Source organism: Phocoena sinus, chromosome 11 (assembly GCF_008692025.1).
Source record: "Phocoena sinus isolate mPhoSin1 chromosome 11, mPhoSin1.pri, whole genome shotgun sequence".
Taxonomy (NCBI): Eukaryota; Metazoa; Chordata; class Mammalia; order Artiodactyla; family Phocoenidae; genus Phocoena; species Phocoena sinus.
In genome coordinates, this window is record NC_045773.1 from 160,416 (window position 1) to 182,085 (window position 21,670).

The 21,670-nt window shown below is 57.2% G+C and overlaps 1 protein-coding gene across 4 annotated transcripts in view; it reads left to right on the forward strand.

The window, feature by feature from the left end:
- The window catches only part of ALDH1L1 (aldehyde dehydrogenase 1 family member L1), a 46,346-nt gene that overhangs the window by 11,381 nt on the left and 13,295 nt on the right, over window positions 1-21,670 (forward strand). For all 4 annotated transcript variants that reach the window (XM_032649718.1, XM_032649720.1, XM_032649719.1 and 1 more), the window contains 9 exons: window positions 794-919; window positions 3,395-3,486; window positions 9,461-9,608; window positions 10,896-11,015; window positions 12,067-12,194; window positions 15,225-15,375; window positions 16,331-16,401; window positions 19,376-19,481; window positions 20,523-20,610. In XM_032649718.1, coding sequence (XP_032505609.1) covers window positions 794-919; window positions 3,395-3,486; window positions 9,461-9,608; window positions 10,896-11,015; window positions 12,067-12,194; window positions 15,225-15,375; window positions 16,331-16,401; window positions 19,376-19,481; window positions 20,523-20,610 — 1,030 coding nt within the window. The remainder of the gene's footprint in view (window positions 1-793; window positions 920-3,394; window positions 3,487-9,460; window positions 9,609-10,895; window positions 11,016-12,066; window positions 12,195-15,224; window positions 15,376-16,330; window positions 16,402-19,375; window positions 19,482-20,522; window positions 20,611-21,670) is intronic.

The following is a 21,670-nucleotide window of genomic DNA, read 5'->3' on the forward strand; positions in this document are numbered from 1 at the left end:
CCCCCGCATCCTCACGGCACTCAGGCCTGGGTTTCCACCCCCACTGGGGGTGGGTGAGGGGCAGCGAGGCGTAGCCCCTGGGCTTCTCTGCATGACCATGACCGTGCTTACCCACCAACAGCGGTCAGTGAGAAGGGTGCACGTGTAGACCACTAGCAGCAGGCGGAGGGAGTAGGGGGTTGGGCTAAGTCCTCCGTGAATCCGTGAGGCCGGCAAAGTAAAGGAGCAGCCTTCGTGGAGACCCTTGGTTGAGCGTCTTTCAGGAACTTCCAGCTGGGGCCTGGCTAGGCTTTAGCTCCAGAAATCTCCAGAGCATCTTGGGAAGACAGCAGGGGTGCGCAGTCAGCCGGGAGCCCGGCTGTGGTTCCGTCCGGTGTGTACAGAAGGTGCCGTTTTCATAGACCACTGTTACCCGACAGACGCGGTCCCTGCCGTGAGCTCACCTGCTTCTCTGCCCCGAGGGGCACCTGCTGACCTGTGCCAGGTTTCTAGGGAGTTTCTGGAAGCTGGGCTCTTGGGTGATTAGTTGTTTTCTCCATTGACTTTCAAGGTAGTGCTTGAATTACTTTAGTCTAACGAGTAGGCATCAGTTTTATAGGGTAACCCAGCCATTACTGGTTTTCGAGCTTGAGAGCATGGTGGGGTGGACGGCAGGGAAGGAGCTCGAGCGGGTCCCTATGGCAGCAGCCTCCTCGCCGGGTCTGGGCTCCCGGGCCTGCCTCCGGGGAGGATGGAGACGAGCGTGTGCCCGCCGCTCGGGCAGCCTCGGGTCCCGACAGCCTTCCTTTGGCAGCTGCTGGTGAAGAGCATCCAGCTGGAGGATGGCAAGATGATCCCAGCCTCGCAGCTCTTCAGGGGGGCAGACAGCACTGGCCTCGAGCTGACGGAGGAGGACCTGGTCACTGCGGAGGCTGTGCGGGTAAGAGACACCTGCGAGGCCGCCGTCTGGTGGGGCAGGTCGTGCACAGCAGGCGCGTTTCGCAAATCGCACCCCCTGGGGTCGGGCCGTGCACACCGTCTAAGGACGTATGTCCTGGCCCCGGGCACAGTGTTGGTCCTGTCCTGTCACAGGGCTTCCTGATGCCCCCGCCCTTCCTTCCTGTGCCACCGGGACCTAGGACTCGGCTGCTGGGTCCGACTCCTCTGGGGACACACTGTCAACAGTGGGCAAATAGAATAGCTGGAGGACCCGGTTGTCCTGCCGTAGAGCATGTGCGCCGGAACCTTCCGGAAAGGCCTCCCGAGAGGGAGACCCCCACGTGGTCACCAGCACAGGTGTCACAGTCGGCCGCCCTGGACTCCGGGCCACCCCTCCCGTGTGCCGCTGGACACCACTGCCCTCTCGGAGGCCCGGTGTCCCCCCGACCTGGAGTCCAGGCATCGGCCACTTCCCAGAACCGCCCTCCTGCTCTCTGCTCCACCCCCCTCTCCCTGGAAGGCGTGGTTTGGAGGGTGTTTAGCTGTGTTGCTCAGAGGGGGCTGGATGGATTTTCAGCTGTTCACTCGTTCGGTCGTGGCTTCGCTTATTTGAGATACGCGTGAGACACTAGGGGTGTGATGGTCAGCAGTGTCTCTGCTGTCACGCGTGTCCCTTCTCACAGGAAAGAGAGCTGGCGAGCGACCAGGCAAGGGATAAAATAATTTCCGACGGGAGATGTGCTCGGAGGGCGGTAACGGTGACGGGAACGAGGTGCCTGGAGGCCGGGGATGCTGCAGAAGGGAGTTCGGGGAAGGCCACCCTGGGTACGGGCGTGGTCTATGCTGAGACCCAAGTGCAGAGAGACGGCAGGCACAGCAAATGCTGAGAGCCGGGGAGCCGCGGAGGGCCAGGCGGCGGCCGCGGGGCCACTGCGTGCTCGTGACCAGTGCAGACGCAGGACCCAGCAAGGGGGGACGGGGGAGCCTGCCGGTCCGGGGGGCACCGAGCACCTCCTCAGGCGGAGGCTGAACATTCTGAATGTCTATTAAAAAAAAAGCCTGTTCATTCAAAAAGTATTCTTGGAGCAATTGCTCTGGCCCTGGGCCTGAGCCTGCCCTGGGGTTACGGGGCCAGCTGGACAGACTGCCTTTTGGAGCTGGTGGCCGAGTGGTACCGGGATGGCTGAGGCTCGTGGCAGGAGAGGTAACAGCTTAGTGGCACCTGTTAGGACCTCAGTACCGCTGGCCGTGAGCCCAACGGTCATAAGAAAAGCAGATGCTTCTAGAGTGTCCGGGTTACTCTAAACTGAGTTCCAGACGTGCAGCAGAGGCCTCACGGGCTCTGAGGCAGCATGGGCTCCTGCACCCCGAGCTCTGCCAGCCTCGTTCCAGGGATGCTCCCAGGGCTGCCCCCAGCCCCTTGCCCAGACGAGGAGACCGAGGCAGGGGAGGCTGCCTGCATCTGACGGCTTGTCAGGCGCCGAGCTGGGGTCTGGACGAGGCCACGCGGCCGCTCGGGTTCCACACGCCCAGGAGGGTCGGCGTGCAGCACCCACACAGCGACAGTGACTGCTGGCCCCAGGCTGAGCGAGCGTTGCAGTCAGTGAAGGTTTGGAGGAAGAGGTGACTTAGCAGTTGACCTTGAAGGATGCCCAGGATTAAGTGTGGGCTGGGGGTTCAAGGAAGCCTGTCACCAGAGGGTGAGAGCCTGGGTGGAGGCCCGGGGAGAAGGGATGGCTCAGGACGGCTTCTGATGGTCTCCAGGAGGATGGGGGGTGGGAGCAAATCCAGGGCAGCCTCCTGAGAGAGGCCAGGCAGGGTCAGCCTAGGGGTCGCCACGGGCTGGTCCTGGTTGGGCCACAGCCTGGAGCCCGGCCTGAGTATGGGCCTCCCGGCGCCTGCCCTGAAACACCCGGCTGGGAGCTGCCCAGAGAGCAGTCGTCCCGTTGTGTCCTGTCGTGACCCATAGGATGGCCCTCCTGTGCTGCCCACTCGGCTCTCACTGCCCTGTCCACGCTCGTCCACGAGGCCTGGGGCAGGAACCACTGCCCTCCACAGGCCCGGCACAGAGGGGCACAGCGCCAGCACCCCCCGCTTTGCTCTCCCTTCCACGTGGCAGCACCCCCACACAGTGTCAGGCGGGGACACCCACACTGGGCAACCCTCCAGGTGGGGCCGGCGGGGGGCGGGTCTCGGGAGGAGCTCTGGCACATCTGTCCTCCCGCCCCCCCGGACCAGTGTGGGGACCCCCGCGAAGCTGTGGTCAAGATGAGGTGGGTGTGCGGACGGCAGCCTGGGCTCCTGCTTCCCCAGGGAGGCTATCACCCCAGTACCATGAGGCACCCGGGAGCATCAGAGAGTGGAGTGGACGGGCTAGCCTGGCGCCGGGCAGTGCGCACGCACCCGGGGCTGTTCCCACCCCCGCCGCTCGCGTCCGGGCCCTGGGAGCCGCGTGTTCACCACTCCTGCTTTCCAGGGTGCCTGGAAACGGATTCTCCCCAACGTCGTGGAGGTGGAAGACTCCACTGACTTCTTCAAGTCGGGGGCCGCGTCGCTGGACGTCGTCAGGTAAGGCCTGGAGTGGGGGTGGTGTCCCAGGTGTCTCTAGGTCAGGAGTCACCCTAAAACGGAGTGGCAGGAAACCATGCGGGTCAGGGATCCAGAAAGGACTCACGAGTGCAGGCCTCGGGCCCACCAGGAGTGGACCAGCGGGAGCTGGGACAGCTGGGCAGGCATGTCCTCCCCCAGGCTGTGTCGTGGCCCCAGAGCGGCCACTCTGGGACTTGGACGTCTAGCTGGCGGCTCCCGGCTCTACAGACGTGAGGCCAGCAAGCAGACAGGTGCGGACCACTGCCCTGACTGGTCTCAGTGGCCACAAGCCCACCCAGATTCAAGGGTAGGGGTGGGACTGAGACTCACCCCTCATGGGAGGAAGATCAAACAATGTGCGGCTCTTTTATTTTTTTATTTATTTTATTTACGTTTTTAAAGTAAATTTATTTATTTATTTTTGGCTGTGTTGGGTCTTTGTTGCTGCACGCAGGCTTTCTCTAGTTGCGGCGAGCGGGCGCGGCTCTTCGTCGCGGTGCGCGGGCTTCTCATTGTCGTGGTTTCTCTTGTTGTGGAGCACGGGCTCTAGGCTTGCGGGCTTCAGTAGTTGTGGCTCACGGGCTCAGTAGTTGTGGCTCGCGAGCTCTAGAGCGCAGGCTCAGTATTTGTGGCTCACGGGCTTAGTTGCTCCGCGGCATGTGGGATCTTCCCGGACCAGGGCTCGAACCCACGTTGCCTGCATTGGCTGGCAGATTCTAAAGCAGTGCGCCACCAGGGAAGCCCTGCACGGCTCTTTTAAAACTGCCACAAGCCCAGCACCGTGGTGAAAGCCAGCATGTGTGGGGAGGGACCAGGCAGGTAGGGCCTGGCACAGGTGGGCCCGTTGGGCTGGAGCGCGGGCAGTCAGGGAGTCGTGATTGCGACTCTTTCTATTTCATTTTATTTTTTGAAACGGATAGTTGTTTACTTATTTTTTTTTAAGTCTTTATTGAATTTGTTACAATATCGCTTCTGTTTTACATTCTGGTTTTCTGGCCGCGAGGCATGTGGGATCTTAGCTCCCCAACCAGGGATCCAACCCACACCCCCTACATTTTAAGGCCAAGTCTTAACCACTGGACCGGCAGGGGAGTCCCACAAGTCTTTTTAAATTTTAGGAATGACTTTACGTGCAGTGAGGTGCACGGCTCTTGAGAGGACAGTGTGGTAGCTTTGATTTAACGTGTGTAACACACACGTTATAGCACATGTATAATATATATATTACGTGATGTATATTGTATCTCACAAGCTACACGTTGATGAAGACATGGGCCCCAGCCTCACTCCAGGGCATCCCTCCTGCCCCTCCCCAGTCGGCAGCCCCCAGGGATGATCCGTCACCACAGATCAGGTCACCCAGTCTTCAACTTCATGTGAACTGTCTCTCTTGCCCTTCCACAGTGGTAATAAGTTCTAATTTGTATAAAGAGAAGGATAATTTTGTATCTGTATTCATCAGGGATATTAGCTTGTAGTTTTGTTTCTTCTGCTGTCCCTATCTGGCTCAGGTATCAGGGTAACGCTGACCTCGAAACGTGAGTTTGGGAGTGTTTCCTCCTCTTCCGTTTTTTTGGAAGAGTTTGAGAAGGATTGGTATTAATTCTTTTTAAATGTTGGGTGGAATTCACCAGGTTTTCCCTGGTGAATCCCACCCAAAGTCCTGGGCTTTTCTTTGTTGGGAGGTTTTCCATCACCAATTCAGTCTCCTTACTTGTTATTGGTCTGTTCAGATTATCTGTTTCTTTATGATTCAGTGTTGGTGGGTTGTGTGTTTCTGGGAATGTATCCATTTCTTCTGGGTCATGCAATTTGTTGATGTGTAATTGTTCACAGGAGTCTCTTATGATGCTTTTTATCCGTGTGGTATCTGTTGTATCGTCTCCTCTTTCATCTAATTTTTTTGTTTTAGTCTTCTCTTTTTCCTTAGTCTACCTAAAGATTTGTCTCCTTTTTTTATCTTTTCAAAAAGCCGACTCTTAGTTTTGTTGATCTTTTCTATTGTTCCCCCCCCCCCCCCCCCGGTTTCTATTTTATTTATTTCCACTGTGATCTTTGCCATTTCCTTTCTTCTGTTACCTTTTGACTTAGTTTGTTCTTCTTGTTCTGATTCCTTGAGGTGTAAAATTAGGTTGTTTATTTGAGACTTTTTTTCTTAATACGGACATCGATCACCACACGCTTCCCTTTAAGAACTCTTTCTCTGGGTCCTATAAGTTTTGGTATGTTGTGTTTCCTCTTTCATTTGTCTCAAAGGTAGTTTTTGGTTTCCCGTCTGATTTCTTTGGCCCATTGGTTGTTCAGGTGTGTATTGTTTAGTAGCCGCATTTTTTTGAATTTAGTTTTCCTCCAGCTTTTTTTTTTTTTTTTTTTTTTTTTTTTTTGCGGCACGCGGGCCTCTCACCGCTGTGGCCTCTCCCGCCGCAGAGCTACAGGCTCCGGATGCACAGGCTCAGCGGCCATGGCCCATGGGCCCAGCCGCCCCGCAGCATGTGGGATCCTCCCGGACCAGGGCACGAACCCGCGTCCCCTGCATCGGCAGGCGGACTCCCAACCACTGCGCCACCAGGGAAGCCCTTCCTCCAGCTTTTGATGTCTAGTTTCCACCATCGTGGATAGAAAAGATGCTTGGTATGATTTCAGTCTTCTTACATTTGTTAAGACTTGTTTTGTGACCTCACCTGCGACCTGTCCTTGAGAGGAATTGGTACCGTGCCGCTGGGTGGAGTACCCTGCGTATGTGTGTGAGGTCCGTCTCACCCCCAGAGTTCAGTCCCCTGTCTGCCTCTTGATCTTCTGCTTGGATATTCTGTGCGCTATTGAAAGTGAGGTGTTGAAATCTCATGGATCTTTGCGATGCTACTTCTCCCTTCAGTTATCTCAATATTTGTTTCGTACATTTAGGTGGCCCGATGTCGGGTGCGCATATGCTTATAATTGTTATATCTTCCTGGTCAATTGGCCTTTAACCATTGTACGGTGTCCTTTGTTTCTTGACGGTTTTTGATTTAAAATCTATCTTGTCTGATAAGAGTATGGCTACCCCAGCTCTCTTTTGATTATATTTGCATGGAATACCATTACTATCCTTTTTCTTTCAGCCTTTTTGCATATTTTCATCTAAGTGAATCTCTGGTGGTATATGGATGGATGCTGTTTCTATCCAGTCTCATAACCTGTGTTTTTAAGAGGAGAGTTCAGTCCATTTCCATGTAACCAGATTACTGATAAAGGGTTTACTTCTGCTGGCTGGCTGTTTTCTGTATGTCTTTTATGCTTTTTGTTCCTCAGTGTTTCTATCACTGCCTTTTTCTGGTACTATACCACTTGGATTCCCTTTTTTTTTTTTTTTTTTGCTATTTCTTAATTACCTTGGAGATAACAGTTCACATCTTTAACTTATAACAATGTAGTTTGAATAATACCAACTTAATTTCAATAAAATATAAACACTCATATCTTATATATAGTCACCCCACCCCTTTATATTGTTGTTATCCTAGATTACATCTTTATACATTGAATACCCATTAATATAGGTGTTAAATGTTTGTTTTATGTATTTGCCTATTACGTAACGTAGTGAAAGGGGAGAAGCTGTGAACCATACCAAAAGTACAGTAATACTGGCGTTCCTATTTACCTACGTAGTTCCCTTTGCTAGTGCTCTTTACTTTTCCTTATGGCTTTGAGTTACTGTTTAATGTCCTTTCACCTCAGCCTGAAAGACTCCCTTTAGGGCACGTTTACTAGCAATGAACTCCCTCAGCTTTTGTTTATCTGGAAACGTCTTAATTTCTCCTTCATTCTTGAAAGATAGTTTTGATGCATATGGAACTCTTGGTTGACACTTTTTTCCTTTCAGGACTTTAAATATGCCATCCCACTGCCTTCTGGCTTTCATGGGTTTTGGGGGGGAATCAGGTTTTCATTTTATTGAGGATCCTTTGTGTGTGATTAGCTTCTCTCTTGCTGCTTTCCAAATTCCATCCTTGTCTTTGGGTCTCAGTGGGCTGACTGTCACGTGTTTTGGTGTGCTTCTCTTTGAGTTTATCCCGCTTGGAGTTCATTGAGCTTCTCGAACGTGTATATTCATGTGTTTCCTCAGATCTGGGAACTTTGGGGGCATTATTTCTTCAAATGTTTTTTCTGTCCTGTTCTCTCTCTTCTCTGGACCTGGTATGATGAGTGTGACCTGGTGATGTTCCACTGGTCCCTGAGGCTCATTTTCATTTTCATTCGTATTCATTCGTTTTTCCTTCTACTCCTCATACTGGATAATTTCAGGTTCACGACCTTTTCTTCTGCTTGTTCAGATGTGCTCTTGAAGCCTCTAGTGAGTGTTTCATTTCAGTTATTGTATGTGTCAGCTTGAGAATTTGTTTGGCTTATTATTATAATTTCTATCTCTTTCTTGATATTCTCATTTTTTTCATAATCATTTTCCTAGTTTCCTTTAAGTCACTGAACACATTTAAGATGGTTGATTTAATGTCTTTGGTAATAATCCCTAGGGATGGTTTCTTTTTTCCTGTAAATGGGCCTGTTTCTTCGTATGTTTTGCGACGTTTTGCTCAAACTGGACATTTTGCGTGTAGTGCTGCTGTGTCAGTTCTGAGAATCTGATTCTCTCACTCCGGGGAGGTTGTTAAATCTTGCTTGTTGAGGGTTGGAGCCATCCATTTGTGACTTTTCCAAACTTTTCTTTGCATGGTGTGTATACCTTGTTGTGTGTAATCATTGAAGCTTCTCTTGTTATCCCTGGGGTCCTACACACTATGCAAAGCGTGTATGAGATTGGCCGTCCTTTGGGCCAGCCCCTCAGCGATCAAAAGCAGCCCCAGCACTTGGAACCCACGACCCAGATGTGTGGAGGACGAGGACCTCATTGCCCCCCCAACCCCCGCCTCCAGGAGGCCACTGCAGGAGTGACCTGCTGCCACTGCTGCCTCCTGCCCCGGGGGTGGAAAGTCTGGAAGTTCCTGCCACACCCCAGCTCTTCGCCACGTTCTTCCCTGGAAGCTGCAAGTGTTGCCGAGACTCGAGAATTCCAAAGCATTTGGTTCAGACAATTCCTGTCTGTTCAATAGTTGCTTAGGTGGAGGGACGGGTTTTTGGAGCTTCTTGCTCTGCCATTTTGTGTCTATAAAGGGGCTTTTATTCCTCTTCGGTAAATACCTAAAAGCGTTGGGAAGTATATGTTTAATTTTTAGGGGACTGCCAAAGTGCTTGCAACGTGGCTGCCAAAGTACCGTTTTACAATCCCACCAGCAGGGGGCGGGGGTTCGGGTGCTGTGCAGCCTCACCACTGGTTGGTGTTAACCAGTGGCTTTAAGTTCAGAGATGCTGGTAAGTAGGGAGCCGTCTCGTTGTGGTTGGTTCGCATTTCCTGTGGACGAGCGACGTGGAGCATCTTTTCATATGCTTGTTTGCCATCCATATTTCTGCCTTGGTGAAGCATCTGGTCAGTCTTTTGCCTATTTTCACTTGGGTTTTTTTCTTAGAATTGATTTTAAGAATTATTTACGTATTCTGAAGCCGAGTCTTTGATCAGGTATGTGAGTTGGAAATATTTTCTCCCAATCTGTGGCTTGTCTTTTCATTCTTTTCACACTGTCTTTCAATGATTATTATTAATCTTCTGTTAATTATTACCACGTGGATTGTCTCATTTACTCATCAGGAAATAGTAGAGGAGCCATGATTGGTCCAATTTTACAGGCAAAGAAACTAGGCTCAGAGCAATTGGTCACTTGCCCGAGGTCACAAATTCATAAGTGCTGGAGCCAGAACTTGAAACCAGAGCCTCTGAATCCACGGACTGGGCTTTTAACCCTAACTGTAGACTGACACCCACGCCTCGGGGGCTGAGATGAGCCACCACCTCTGCCGCTAGAACCAGGCAGGTCTGCCAGGCCTCCTCCAGGCCCTCGCTTTTCCATCTTCCCTCCAGACTGGTTGAGGAAGTGAAGGAGCTGTGTGACGGCCTGGAGTTAGAAAATGAAGACATCTACATGGCAACCACCTTCGGGGACTTCATGCAGCTGCTAGTGAGAAAGATGCGAGGGGACAACAAGGAGAGCCAGTGCGTCATCGACCACGTGAGTCCTGGGCCCCCCATGCGGGCCCGGCCTGGGTGTCATCGACCACGTGAGTCCTGGGCCCACCACGTGGGCCCGGCCTGCACACCCCTCAGGCACCCATACCTGTGGATCCACAGTGACACTTGGGGGAAGCCTGGATGTCCAGAAGCTTTAGTGACCCGAGCTTCCCTTGGTAATTCCAAATAGCCTAAAGATGCCAGGCGGCAGGACAAACTCAACAGAGGAAATTGTTGTCCAAGACTCAGCATAGGGGACAGGTTCGGTCCCAAGACAGGAGACAGGGTATTAAGGAGAGACTTTGACAGTGTTCTTCTCTCTCCACCCCCTTTCTCCTTTGGTGGGTTTCCTGGCGTGGCTTCCAGCCCTGCCAGCTCACCCTGTGCCCCCGGGTGACCCTCACCCCTGGTCCTGGCTCCACCACCTCCCAGCAATGGCAGCGGCTTCCTGCTGGTGTCGACCTCTGGCTTGACTCGTGGCTTCTCAGCTCTTCTACCACCTGTGCAACCAGTCACCTATGTGAAATTCCGTTGGTTGAAACGAGAGAGAGAGAGAGAGAGAGAGAGAGAGAGAGAAAGGGATTGGGAATGTTCTCCCAATAAGGAAAACAAATGATCCTCTACATTCAACTTGTATATATGAAGTATGAGGAAGTAACTAAGTGCAGATGTAATTTTTAAAGAACTGTGGAAAAACCATCCCTGGGGTATCTCGGTAGACTACCAACTCCTATGGGAATTAGCTTTGTGATAGTTTGTCTGGCTGGTGCTTTGGAACAAGGGCTGATGAAGAAAGTATGGGTGACCGGGGTGGACACCAGGCTGGCCTTAGGGCTGTGGACAAATGACTGCGGAAGGAGGGGCGGCATCCCGGAGGCTCCGCGTTCATCGTGGGATTGCAGGCCCGAGGGGCAGTGAGCGGGGGCCGCATCACGTCTGGGGGCCGCAAGTGCTGTCTGCCCGCTGGAGCTTCCTGTGTGTGGAGGCCACGCAACCAGCCCAAGGTCAGCGGCAGAGCCGGGGCTCCAGCCAGGCAGTCTAGCTGCGGAGTCTGGCCCTCCATCTCTGCTTACCACTCAGCTGCCACCTCTGCCCACACGACCGCTCCCTGGGCAGCAGGGCTGGATCCGATGAGGAGACCGAGTAGCCCGGGCCCTTGCTTGTGTACTGGGGGGGGGGGGGGGCAGGGTGAGTGGTCCCTGTGTCTCTGGTGGGGTCGTGCCCATCAAGGATGCCCCTTCGCGAAGAATCCACACTGCAGCTCCGGCCTGTGGCCCTTCGTCCCCAGGTGGAAAAGACCGTGAACAAGCTGACCCTCCGAATGCCCCACCAGCTCTTCATCGGAGGCGCGTTTGTGGACGCCGAGGGCGCCAAGACCTATGAGACCATCAACCCGACAGACGGAAGTGTGAGTGCAGGCCCAGCACCCCCTTGCCCCGCACAGGCCCCCGATGCCCCCTCTCCCATCTACTCCCCCTCCCCAGTCTGGGGGCCTCTGGGACCCGACTGGGGGCCTCTGCTGGGGAGAGAAAACGCTGCAGTCAGCCTCCAGCCCTTCCTACAGGAACAGCGTAGAGGGAGATGCGGTGGGGAGGGTGATGGGGACGCGGGAGGACTCTGGAGGGTCTGCAGCAGAGTTAAGCCCTCCCAAGGAGGAAACGGAGGCCATTCCCTCCCCTCCACACCTCAAGAATAACCCCAGCGTCGGGAGGGCCGCCTCGCATCCCGGGTTTGTCAAGACGCCCTGGCTGTAGCTGTCCTGCTCGGTGCACACGTATGGCGCTGTCACTTTCGTGCACGCTCACACACACCTTCCTACAGACACGCACCGCAGAAGACAGGGCCTCAGAATGGTCCTCTGAGGGGAGTTTAAGAAAGTGATGGGCAGGTTGTGTGGACCCGGACAGGTGCCCTCAGGCAGGAAAGTCAGGTGCTGCCACCACAGCCTCGGGGCCAGTTTTGGGAAGCCCGGGCAGGAGGCTGTGTGGATGCCTGGCGCCGGGGCCGTGGGCAGGGAGGGCACAGCCTACCTGCGGTGACCAGCGAGGAGGCGCTGGCCTCCGCCCTCCCACCCCATCCACGTGGCGGGAGGTATGGGGGCCTGTGCTGTCGGGAGGTGGGCACCCTCGGGACATGGAATGCAGGGGCGTTGGGCTGGCTTATGTCACTTCAGGAGCAAACCTCCCGCCTGCGCCTCACTAAATTTATGGGTCTCTGCTCTCGGTTTGCAAACGCTGGGCTGACCCTCGGCCTTATGGCTGCAGCCTGAGTCCGCCACCCTGTTTCGGGTCAGTGGGAGAGTAGAGGGAAGGCCCTCGGGACGTAGGAACACGGCCCCTTCTGCAGGCCCCATCTCCCCTCGTCGTGCAGACCCTGCCCATGCCCTCCTGTCTGCCGACCTTCGCCTCCGCGGCCGCCCAGGTGGCCAGGCAGTGCTTCAGGGCTCCACTCCACCACAGGTCATCTGCCAGGTGTCCCTGGCCCAGGTCAGCGACGTGGACAAGGCCGTGGCTGCTGCGAAGGACGCCTTTGAGCACGGGCTGTGGGGGAAGATCAGCGCGCGGGACCGGGGCCGCCTCCTGTACAGGTGGGACCTCGCCCGCACCCACCTTCCTGTCCCGGGCCTTCCTCTCAGGCCGCGGCTGGCGCTCACGTCCTCCCGTGAGGACGCGGTCCCGGAAGGGCAGTGTGACCACGGCCTGAGGCCCAGGGGAGGCTTCTCAGAGGAAGTAGCTTGAGAGGCAAGAGGCACTGTCCCAGGCGGGGGCCTGGGGGAGGTGCCCGGGTGGAGGGAACAGTGTGGGCGGAGACGGGGCACCGAGTGAGGCTAATAGCTGCTCCTGGGCCGGCCCACAGGGCACTGCTTCCTTGCTGGGCGGGGCTCCCAGGAGCCGGTCGGGGGAGGGGGGGCGGGTCTCCCAGGAGCCCGGGGTGGTGGGGGGCGGGGTGGGGCGGGGCTCCTAGGAGCTGGGGGGCGGGCCGGGCCGGGCCTGGCTCCCGCTGCCAGAATCTTCTGTCTCGCGTTCCCCTTCTGTTAAACCCTCGGCCCGGTCGGAAGTCCAGGGAATGGTCGGGATGCTCCGGCTCATGACCCGGGTGGGGGTGAGGCGCGGAGGAGAGCTGCTGCCCGCCCTCCTCGAGCCAGGCGGCCCCACTGGGGAGGATCAGGTGCCCCAGGAGGCGGGGTGGTGTTTCCAGAAGGGGGCTGCTGGCGGGTGCACCGAGCCGTGTCGGGGAGCCTGCTGAGCCGGCCTCAGGAACCCGTTTTTCTCTCTGGGTCCTGCAGAGCCGAGCTGGGGCCAGTTTGCGCTGCAGCTCCCACGTTGTCGCGGGGCGGGAGGGCCCCCGCTGTAGCCTTGCTGTCCAAAGACCTTTTGTGTCCACTCCGAAGGCCAGAAATGCCGGGGCAGCTGCCACACAGGCAGCCAGAGAGAGGGGCCAGAGTGGTTTGCAAAACAGAATGGAGATGGTGGCTTTGGGGCGGGCAAGGGCGTGCCCAGCCTGCCGTATCTCAGGAGCCATCGGTTATAGGAAGGCATTGGCTGGAGATCTGAGGCCCCAGGGATCTGGCAGAGCTGTGAACCCTGGCAGAGCAGGGACCCTGGTGGACTGCCCTGAGCTAGGCCACGTCCCTCCCCCGAGACCCTCTGCTGCCCTGTGGTGGTACGTGTTGCAATAGCCCTACTGGCCACAAGGACCTTGGAGGAGGTGCCCCGAGCAGCTGCGTAGACAGACCCCTCAGGGCTCTACAGCTCCTGGTGACCCAGTCCTCTCCCAGTCCCGGCAGAGGGAAGAGACAGGGTTTCCCTGGTCCATGGAGGGAACTGGGACCCCCATGGATGCATCACAGGAGCAAGACACCATGCAGTTACGGGAGAAGCTGGGCAGAAGGGTCCAGGGGGAGAGTCAGAGAAAGCCACCAGATGCCCCCAGGAGCCGGGGAGCCGTGTACCCAGCTGCCGGAATGGACCCTGCCGAGCGGGTGGGCGTCCGTGGAAAGCTGCTCCCCTGTGCTCGCACACTTCCTTGGGTCCATGGCCCAGAGTCTGGTGGTGGCCCGGGCTGCCGTGGTCAGGGGCCAGGGAAGGGGGTCTGAGCCGCCTGGCACCTCAGCATCTGCCCCTCCCGGTGCCCACCCCACAGACCTTCAGGAGGCCAGTGCTGCCTGCCCATTCTTCCCCGAGCTGGTGCTGTGCAGGGAGCAGGCTCTGGCAGGTAGAAGGCACCCTCACCCAAGCTGCCCCCCAGCCTCCCAAGCAGCTCAGGTGACAATGACTGAGGGACTCGTGACACGGCCACATCATACGCACGTGGCATTTTGCACAGGTGTGGCGGATGGAGGGATTGGGGGCTGACCAAGGAAGAAGACGCGGCCACGAGAGCCAGCAACACACCGCAGGCTTCATCGGGCGGCACCCCGCAGCGGGAGGTCCCCCGAGGCTGTAGTGGCGGAACAGGGGCGCTCCGGGGGGGAGAGGGACCTGAGGGGGGCTCCCGTGTCCGGGCAAAGTTGCCCAGCAGCACGCACGCCAGGGTCTCTGCGTCAGAGGATTGGGAAGGCCCGTGGCTGTAACTGCACAGCCCGTCTCACCAGTGGTGACAGCTGTCGTGTGCGGTTCCTGGGGGACGCATCCACTGACCAATGGCTAAAAATGTGCACATTGGGCTATGTGTAAAATAGCCGGCTGTGTAAAAGTTGGCGCTGGCGGGCTTTTGAGCTAAGGTGTCTCAGGCTGCGAACACCTTAAAAGACGGGAGACACGACAACCTAGGGGCCGACACACACAGGCCACCTCATGCTGACTTTAACACGGATTTATGTCTTTGGCCTTCTGTCCTCGTAGCTGATGGAACCCTTGTCTTTGTAACGCCAACAACACGGTATCTCCACTGTTTGGTCTATAATTTTTCTCAAAATGTGACTTACCTTTGCTCTCGTACCCGGAGAGTGACCTGGTGCGTCCCTGTTTGTGCGGTGACGATGGGCCCTTCTGCTCAGTCCCCAGTCCCACTCGCCAGCCCCACGCTGTGTGCGGGCCGTGCACCCAGCAGGAGCGGGAGGTCAGGGAGGCCAGCTGTCTCTGTGCTCGCGGGAGAGGCAGGCAGTCTGGAACGCCTGTCCCAGCACATGTCTGTGCAGGCCGGAGAGTTTGAAGGGCGGCGGGAGCGGGAGGGTGCTGGCAGGACGCTGTGGGGTGTGACGGCGGGGGCACAGGGACCACTGAGGGCGGCTGGACGTGGGCTCAGCCTGGAGGAGGCTGTGCAGATGCTCCGTCCCTCATCCCCGGTACAGCCGCGGGGAGTGGTTGCTGCTCGACACCGGCGTGCTGTCCCCAGACAAGGCGTCTTCTCGCAGAGGCAGGAGGTGTAATTAGGAAGCAGTGGATCCATTGATATCCCAGGAAGGAAGAGAGAGAGGAGAGGAGGGGGACGGGGCACCATGCGCACGCCCCTCCAGCCGAGGACACGCCGCTGTCCCATCTCACAGATGAGGACGCTGAGACCGGCACCTGAGTGAGGTGGTGCTGGCGGGGCGCCCGGCTCCTGAGGAGGGGCCCCGGAAGGGCAGGCGAGGCCGTGCCAGGCCTGAGCCCCGCGCCCTGCCCGCCCCGCGCAGGCTGGCCGACCTCTTGGAGCAGCAGCAGGAGGAGCTGGCCACCATCGAGGCCCTGGACGCGGGGGCCGTCTACACGCTGGCGCTGAAGACCCACGTGGGCATGTCCATCCAGACCTTCCGCTACTTCGCCGGCTGGTGCGACAAGATCCAGGTGGGGCTCCCACGGGCGTCCGGGCCGGCAGGGCCCCCGAGGGCGGCACAGCGCTCTCACGGCCACTCCACAACCCGCCACAGCTTTGTGGCCTTAAGAAAACGCCGGTTATTCGCTCCCGGTTCTGCAGGTGGGAAGCGGGTCGGGCTGGGCTGGGTTCTGTGCCAGGGTCTCGAGGGTCGGTGTCGGGGTGTCACTGGGCTGGGCCTTGCCGGCGCCTCCGGGGAGGACCGGGCGTTAGCGGCGCCCGGGGGCAGGGCTGCGGCCGGGGCTCCTGCAGGCCTCTCCCTGGTCCTCGCCCAGCCCTCCACACCCCACCCCTCTGACTCTGCTGCCACTCAGCAGAGGCTAGAGGAGAGCCACCTGCCCTCCCCGAGGTTCCTGTGCTTATGCTTGGCCCACCTGCACCACCTCCCCATCCTAAGGCCAACTCTGTCATACTGTGTCATCGTACGGGCAGCTCACCAGGTTCCAGGGGTCAGGGCCTCACTTGGGGGCCATTAGTGGAGGTTTTCCTGCCGCAGGCAGTGGTGGCTGAGCCCTTCCAGGGAGACCCACGGCCGTGGGGTTCTCGGTGTCTCTGCTGAGTCTGGGCGCTCGCCCCGTCCGAGTGCAGGCGTGAGCTCGAGGGAGGGGGTCTGCCCGGTGCCTGCTCCCCGGTAGCCCCTGCATCACAGGCCCCCAGAGGCAACGGGCCCCCACCTTGGCCCTTCCCTGCCCCAGAGGCCGTCCCCGTGCAGGACCTGCTTCCCGTCTGAGACCAGGCCCAGCACCTCACCCCCTGTGGCTGCCCGCTCCGCCCGGCTCTGGACCCCTCAGCTGTCCTGTCCTGCACAAGCGGGGGCATCGGGACACAGCCCCTGTCCGTCCCTGGGTCCCAGGCGCAGGCTGGCTGCCCACAGGGGAAGGGGGGAGGGGCCAGAGGCCCTCCCGGTGATGCTGCTGCTTCTTCCAGGGTGCCACCATCCCCATCAACCAGGCCAGACCCAACCGGAACCTGACCATGACCCGGAAGGAGCCCATCGGGTGAGTCACGCGCCGGGCACTTTTTAGGACTGCGCGGGGGGCTCAGACGTCCCCTCTCTGTGTATTTATCAGACAGCCGTTTATTTGCCAGCCACTACCTCCCAGACACGGCAAGGGCGGGAGATGCAACAAAGAAAAACCAGTGAAAATTCCTGTCCTCAGGGTGAAAACAGCTTTCGCCTCCACGGCCCCTGTTCCCTGCCAGGCACTATTTAACAACTTTGAGACCATAATTGTGTTTAATCCCTATAGTAACTCCCCGTCAGTCAGGGTCATGGGGGGAAGAGAGGGCACGCCCCTAAATTTTATCTGAAGAGTGTAATACCGGTGTACTTAAGGACAAGGAATCCCTACACAGCAGCGGGGACAGGAACCCTCAGCGAGACCAGCCCGCGGCACAAGGAGGACAGACGTCCAGTCAACATGGAAAGACTAGGTGTGGGAGGGATTTTAAACTCGCAGCGAGGGGCCCCATCTTACCATCCGATGTCCAAAGGCCCGTGGGGGCAGCAGGCCTGCCTCGGCCGAGGCCACCCGGCAGTGACCGCTGAGACCTGGCGTCTCGCCCGCGAGGCTCAGTGTGGGGACTCGCTAACGCAGGACGGGGACGGGCACCCTAGGAGACGGCATGTGGCAGAGCTAAGGGCTCAGCACGTGGGTGCAGACGCCGCCGGGAGGGGCTCAGCGCCGGGGGAGAGCGTGGGGTCAGGACACGGGGGCCGCAGAAACCACCCCCCCAGCAAAGAGCTACCCAGCCGAGGTGTCAGGAGTGTGGAGCCAGGACCCTGCTCAGAGACCCCTTAGGTGCAGGGGCCAGTCACGTGAGTCTGCAAGGTCCCTGAGCCTCAGCCCCCGCACAGGTTGCCCATCCCGTCGGACTGAACAGGACGCTGACCCTGCCCGGGTGCCTGGCTGGCCGGGCGAGTCAGTGGGGAGGCCTTCCCTGTACTGGTGAGTGGGGGGCTTTGTCGGAGCTTCGTAACCAAGCACCACAGCCTGTAAGGCTCACGCCGCGGACTTCGGTCATCTCACGGTCTGGGGCCCTGGGGTCCCAAGCTATGTGTCGGTAGAGTTGGCTCCTTCTGAGGCTGCCTCACTGGCTTCTGGTGATGGAGGCCACCTTGGTGCTCCTGGGCTCTGCCCTCGCGCCCACACGGCCCTCTCCCTCTGTGGCTCTGTTTTCGCAGGGCTGTCCGTTCATAAGGACGGCGGTCACGTGGGGTTAGGCGCCCACCCTAATCCGGTGAGACTCCATCTTAACTAATTACACCTGGGATGACCCTGTTTCCAAATCAGGTGACACCTGGGGCACTGGAGTTAAGTCCTCAGCACCGGGATGTGAGGGCATGATTCAGTCAAGGGCAGGAAGTCTGTGCTGCGTTTTCTTCTCTGGAGCCTCAGCCTCCTCCTCCTCGGTGACCTCTCCCGCTTCCCTGGGGGCTCTCACCCTGCTCCCTCCGCTGCCTTGTCCCTCTGGGTGTGCTGGGTGTATGTGGGGTGAGGACCGGCTCTCCTAACCCCTCAGCACACCCCACCACTCCCAGGAAGGTGTGTGGGGCCCCACTGCACTCCCGCTCTCCCGGCCCACGAACCCTGTGGCTCGTCAGCGACCCGTCATGCCCTCGGCCTCTGCGTGTGCTCTTCCCACTGCCGGGTCAGCTGAGCCGTCATTGTTTGGGGAAACATTCTCTGATGATGATGGAGGTGATGACGATGAAGAGGATGGTGGTAATGGCGGTGAAGACGATGACAATGAAGAAGATGGTGATGAATGTGACGATGGTGAAGAAGATGGCGATGAAGAGCGTGGTGATGATGGTGAAGAAGATGACAGTGAAGATGGTGATGATGGTGATGAAGACGATGGTGAAGATGGTGGAGGTGATGAAGACGATGGTGATGAAGACGATGGTGAAGATGGTGGAGGTGATGAAGACGATGGTGATGAAGACGATGGTGATGATGGTGATGAAGACGATGGTGAAGATGGTGGAGGTGATGAAGACGATGGTGATGAAGACGATGGTGAAGATGGTGATGGTGATGAAGACGATGGTGATGAAGACGATGGTGAAGATGCTGGTGACGATGGTGAAGAAGATGGTGATGAAGAGCATGGTGATGATGGTGAAGAAGATGACGGTGAAGATGGTGATGATGGTGATGAAGACGATGGCAGTGACGATGATGAAACAGCAGTCACTTGGTCTGCACGGGGCTCCGTGTGGACAAGCTCATCTAACTGTCTGACCCACAGGGAGGAGCTGCCATCACCGGGTTCTACAGGCTCAAGAGGAGGCAGGGCCACATGCCTCCTGGGAGCACAGGTGTCATCAGTAGGTCTCCTAGGACGTAGGGGCTCCCTCCATGGAGACACTGCCCAGCCAGAGGCTTCTCTGGGACAAAGGGGAAGCACTGACCCTGGACACAATCTCTCAGTGCATAGCAGGCAGGCTTGGTCAGGTCCCCGGACTGACTGCGTCCTTCTTGTCTCCTTGGCACTGACCCTGGCCTAATGCCCAGGAGGACCCTCATCCACAACCACCTGTGGGACCCTTGACCCTCTCTCACATCCTCCTGGTCCACACATATGACCCCTGACTCTCTCCCGCGTCCCCCCAGCCACCCCTGTGACCCCTGTGTCCCATCCCCTGCCTGTTTCCACCTGTGCCTGCTGCCTGCTGTCACCTCCCCTTCTCCTGGTGCTGCCTGTACCCAACTGTGTCCCTAGACTGCATCCCATCAGAAGCTGTGCAGTGTCCCCTGCCATCACACCCTGCTGGGAAGAGGGGCTACTGCCAGACTGGACATACTGCCCCATCAGGGCCTGGGAAGGCAGGTGTCAGCAGTCCCTCTGCAGGGCCATTGGTGCTGCATCAGGAGCCTGGCCCTGGAGTGGAGCGGCGGCAGCGGCAGGTCCACGCGGGACCCAGGCCGAGTGGAGAGATGAAGGCCTGCTTCCCTTGTCCAACAGGGTCTGTGGCATTGTCATCCCCTGGAACTACCCCTTGATGATGCTGTCCTGGAAGATGGCCGCCTGCCTGGCTGCGGGGAACACAGTGGTGATCAAGCCTGCCCAGGTGGGTGCGGGCACGTCCTGGCGGGGCCTGAGGCCTTGGAGGGCGGGTGGCACCTCTGAGGGGTGACGGGCAAGGAGGAGGGCTCTGCGGGTGAGGGTGGCCTTCGTGGGCTGGCGCACGGGACAGAGGCGGCCTTGGGCGGATCTGGTGTTGTTTGGGCCACGGGGCCGAGTCAGGCTAGCCGGGCTGCGCGTGTAGCTGCTTGATGAGTGGCCGGCGGTCTTTCACAGACGCCGGCTCAGCCCCCTTGTGTGGCCCCGGGAACCAGGATCCGGGCTCCAAGCCCTGGGTGTCTGCTGTTAAAGCTGGTGCTTCAGGGCCCAGACATCCTGGGGAAGCTTCTGTGTGTCCGCCGCCCAGGCCCCTCTCAGAGAAGCCATGTGACGGGGTCCCTCATGCAGGCTGAGGGGCCCGAGCAGGATGCCCTGCGGTGAGGTCACCCCACGAGCCTCGAACCCTCATCTGCACTTTGGAGGGTTTAGTTAGGAGCTGAAGGTCAGATGCTGGGGTGGTGGGCCCAGGGGGTCTCTCAGCTCCTCTGGGGCGATTTGGTCTCAAGGGTATTAACATAGTAAAAACTAGCAAAATGATACTGGCTTATAGTATTGACCCTGAGTTAGGCACTCCTCAGGCATTTTAACATGCATAACAAATTTCCCAGCATAGTATTCACCCTGAGTTAGGCACTCCTCAGGCATTCTAACATAACAAATTTCCCAGTAATTTGCGTACATCTGCTTACTAATCCCTGAGGTGACCCTTAACCTCCCCCTTTAGCGTGGGGGGATGCTGAGAGGTCACAGCAATTGTCCCTGGAAGGCCCCACTCACCCAGCCCCCACAAGCTCTGAGCACCCACAGATGCACCTCTCAGCCTGAGGCCCAGCAGTGGGTGGGGTGTGGACCACCGAACCAGGGGAGGAAAAGTTACCCCTTTTCCTCCAGAAGAGGAGCGGCTGCTGGCTTGTGGGGTGTCGAGAGCAGGGGACGGCCGCCAGCAGGGGACAGCGGAGCCCACTTCCCTCCTGTCCTGCCTCCTCAGGTGACCCCACTCACAGCCTTGAAGTTTGCAGAGCTGACCTTGAAGGCTGGCATTCCCAAGGGCGTGATCAACGTCCTGCCAGGATCTGGTAAGGGCCGTGGTCGGGGGGCATGAGGTGCATTTGGTCAAAACAGGGCCTGCTATGTGGTGTGCCCTGGTGGGCGGGGCAGCGGTGGGGAGGCCTGCCTGGAGGTGGAGGATGCTGCCCTGGGGGGGCAGGGGAAGAGCTGCACCTGGAATGGTTTACCGTTCAAACGCCTCCCCAGATGTTTTCCATTTTCTGTACATGTGTGTGTGCTCTGGAATAAACTACACAACTTGGGAATTATCAGTTAAGAAAGGAAAGAAAATATGCATTTACCCTGTCTTCTATAATTATATAATCACGTTTACCGGTGTCCTTTGTTTTTTTCTACGGATGTGAATGACCATCTAGGTCACTTGTCTTCCTTATTTTTCATAGGTGGGTCTACTAGCAACAAATTTTCTACTATTTTGTTTATCTGGACATGTTTTATTTTGCCTTGATTTTTTGAAAGGTAGCTGTGCTGTCAGCACTTTGCTTGTATCATCCCACTGCCCTCTGGCCTCTGCTGCTCTGATGAGTCAGCTGTGGGTCTTATAGTTCTCTTATGTACAAGTCAGTTTTCTCTTGCTGCTTTCAAAGTTTCCCCTGTCCTTGTTTTCCAGCATTTTTACTATGATACATCTGGGTGTGGTTCTCTTTGTGGTTATTGGATGTGGAATTCATTCCGCTTCATGGATGCATAGAGTAATGTCTTTCATCAGATTTGGGAAGTTTCTAGCCATTATTCATTCTAATGCTTTTTTCTGTGGTTTTCTCTTTCTGCATGCCTTCTGGCACTTCCATTATGAGTATATTGATGTTGTTACTGCTGTACCACTTTTCTATGAGGCTCTCTTAACTCTTCTTCATTCTTTTTCTCGCTATTCTTTTTTTTTAAATAAATTTATTTATTTATATATTTTTGGCTGCATTGGGTCTTCGTTGCTGCCCACGGGCTTTCTCTAGTTGCTGTAAGTGGGGGCTACTCTTCGTTGCGGTGCGTGGGCTTCTCATTGTGGTGGCTTCTCTTGTTGCAGAGTACAGGCTCTAGGCGCACAGACTTCAGTAGTTGTGGCTTCGC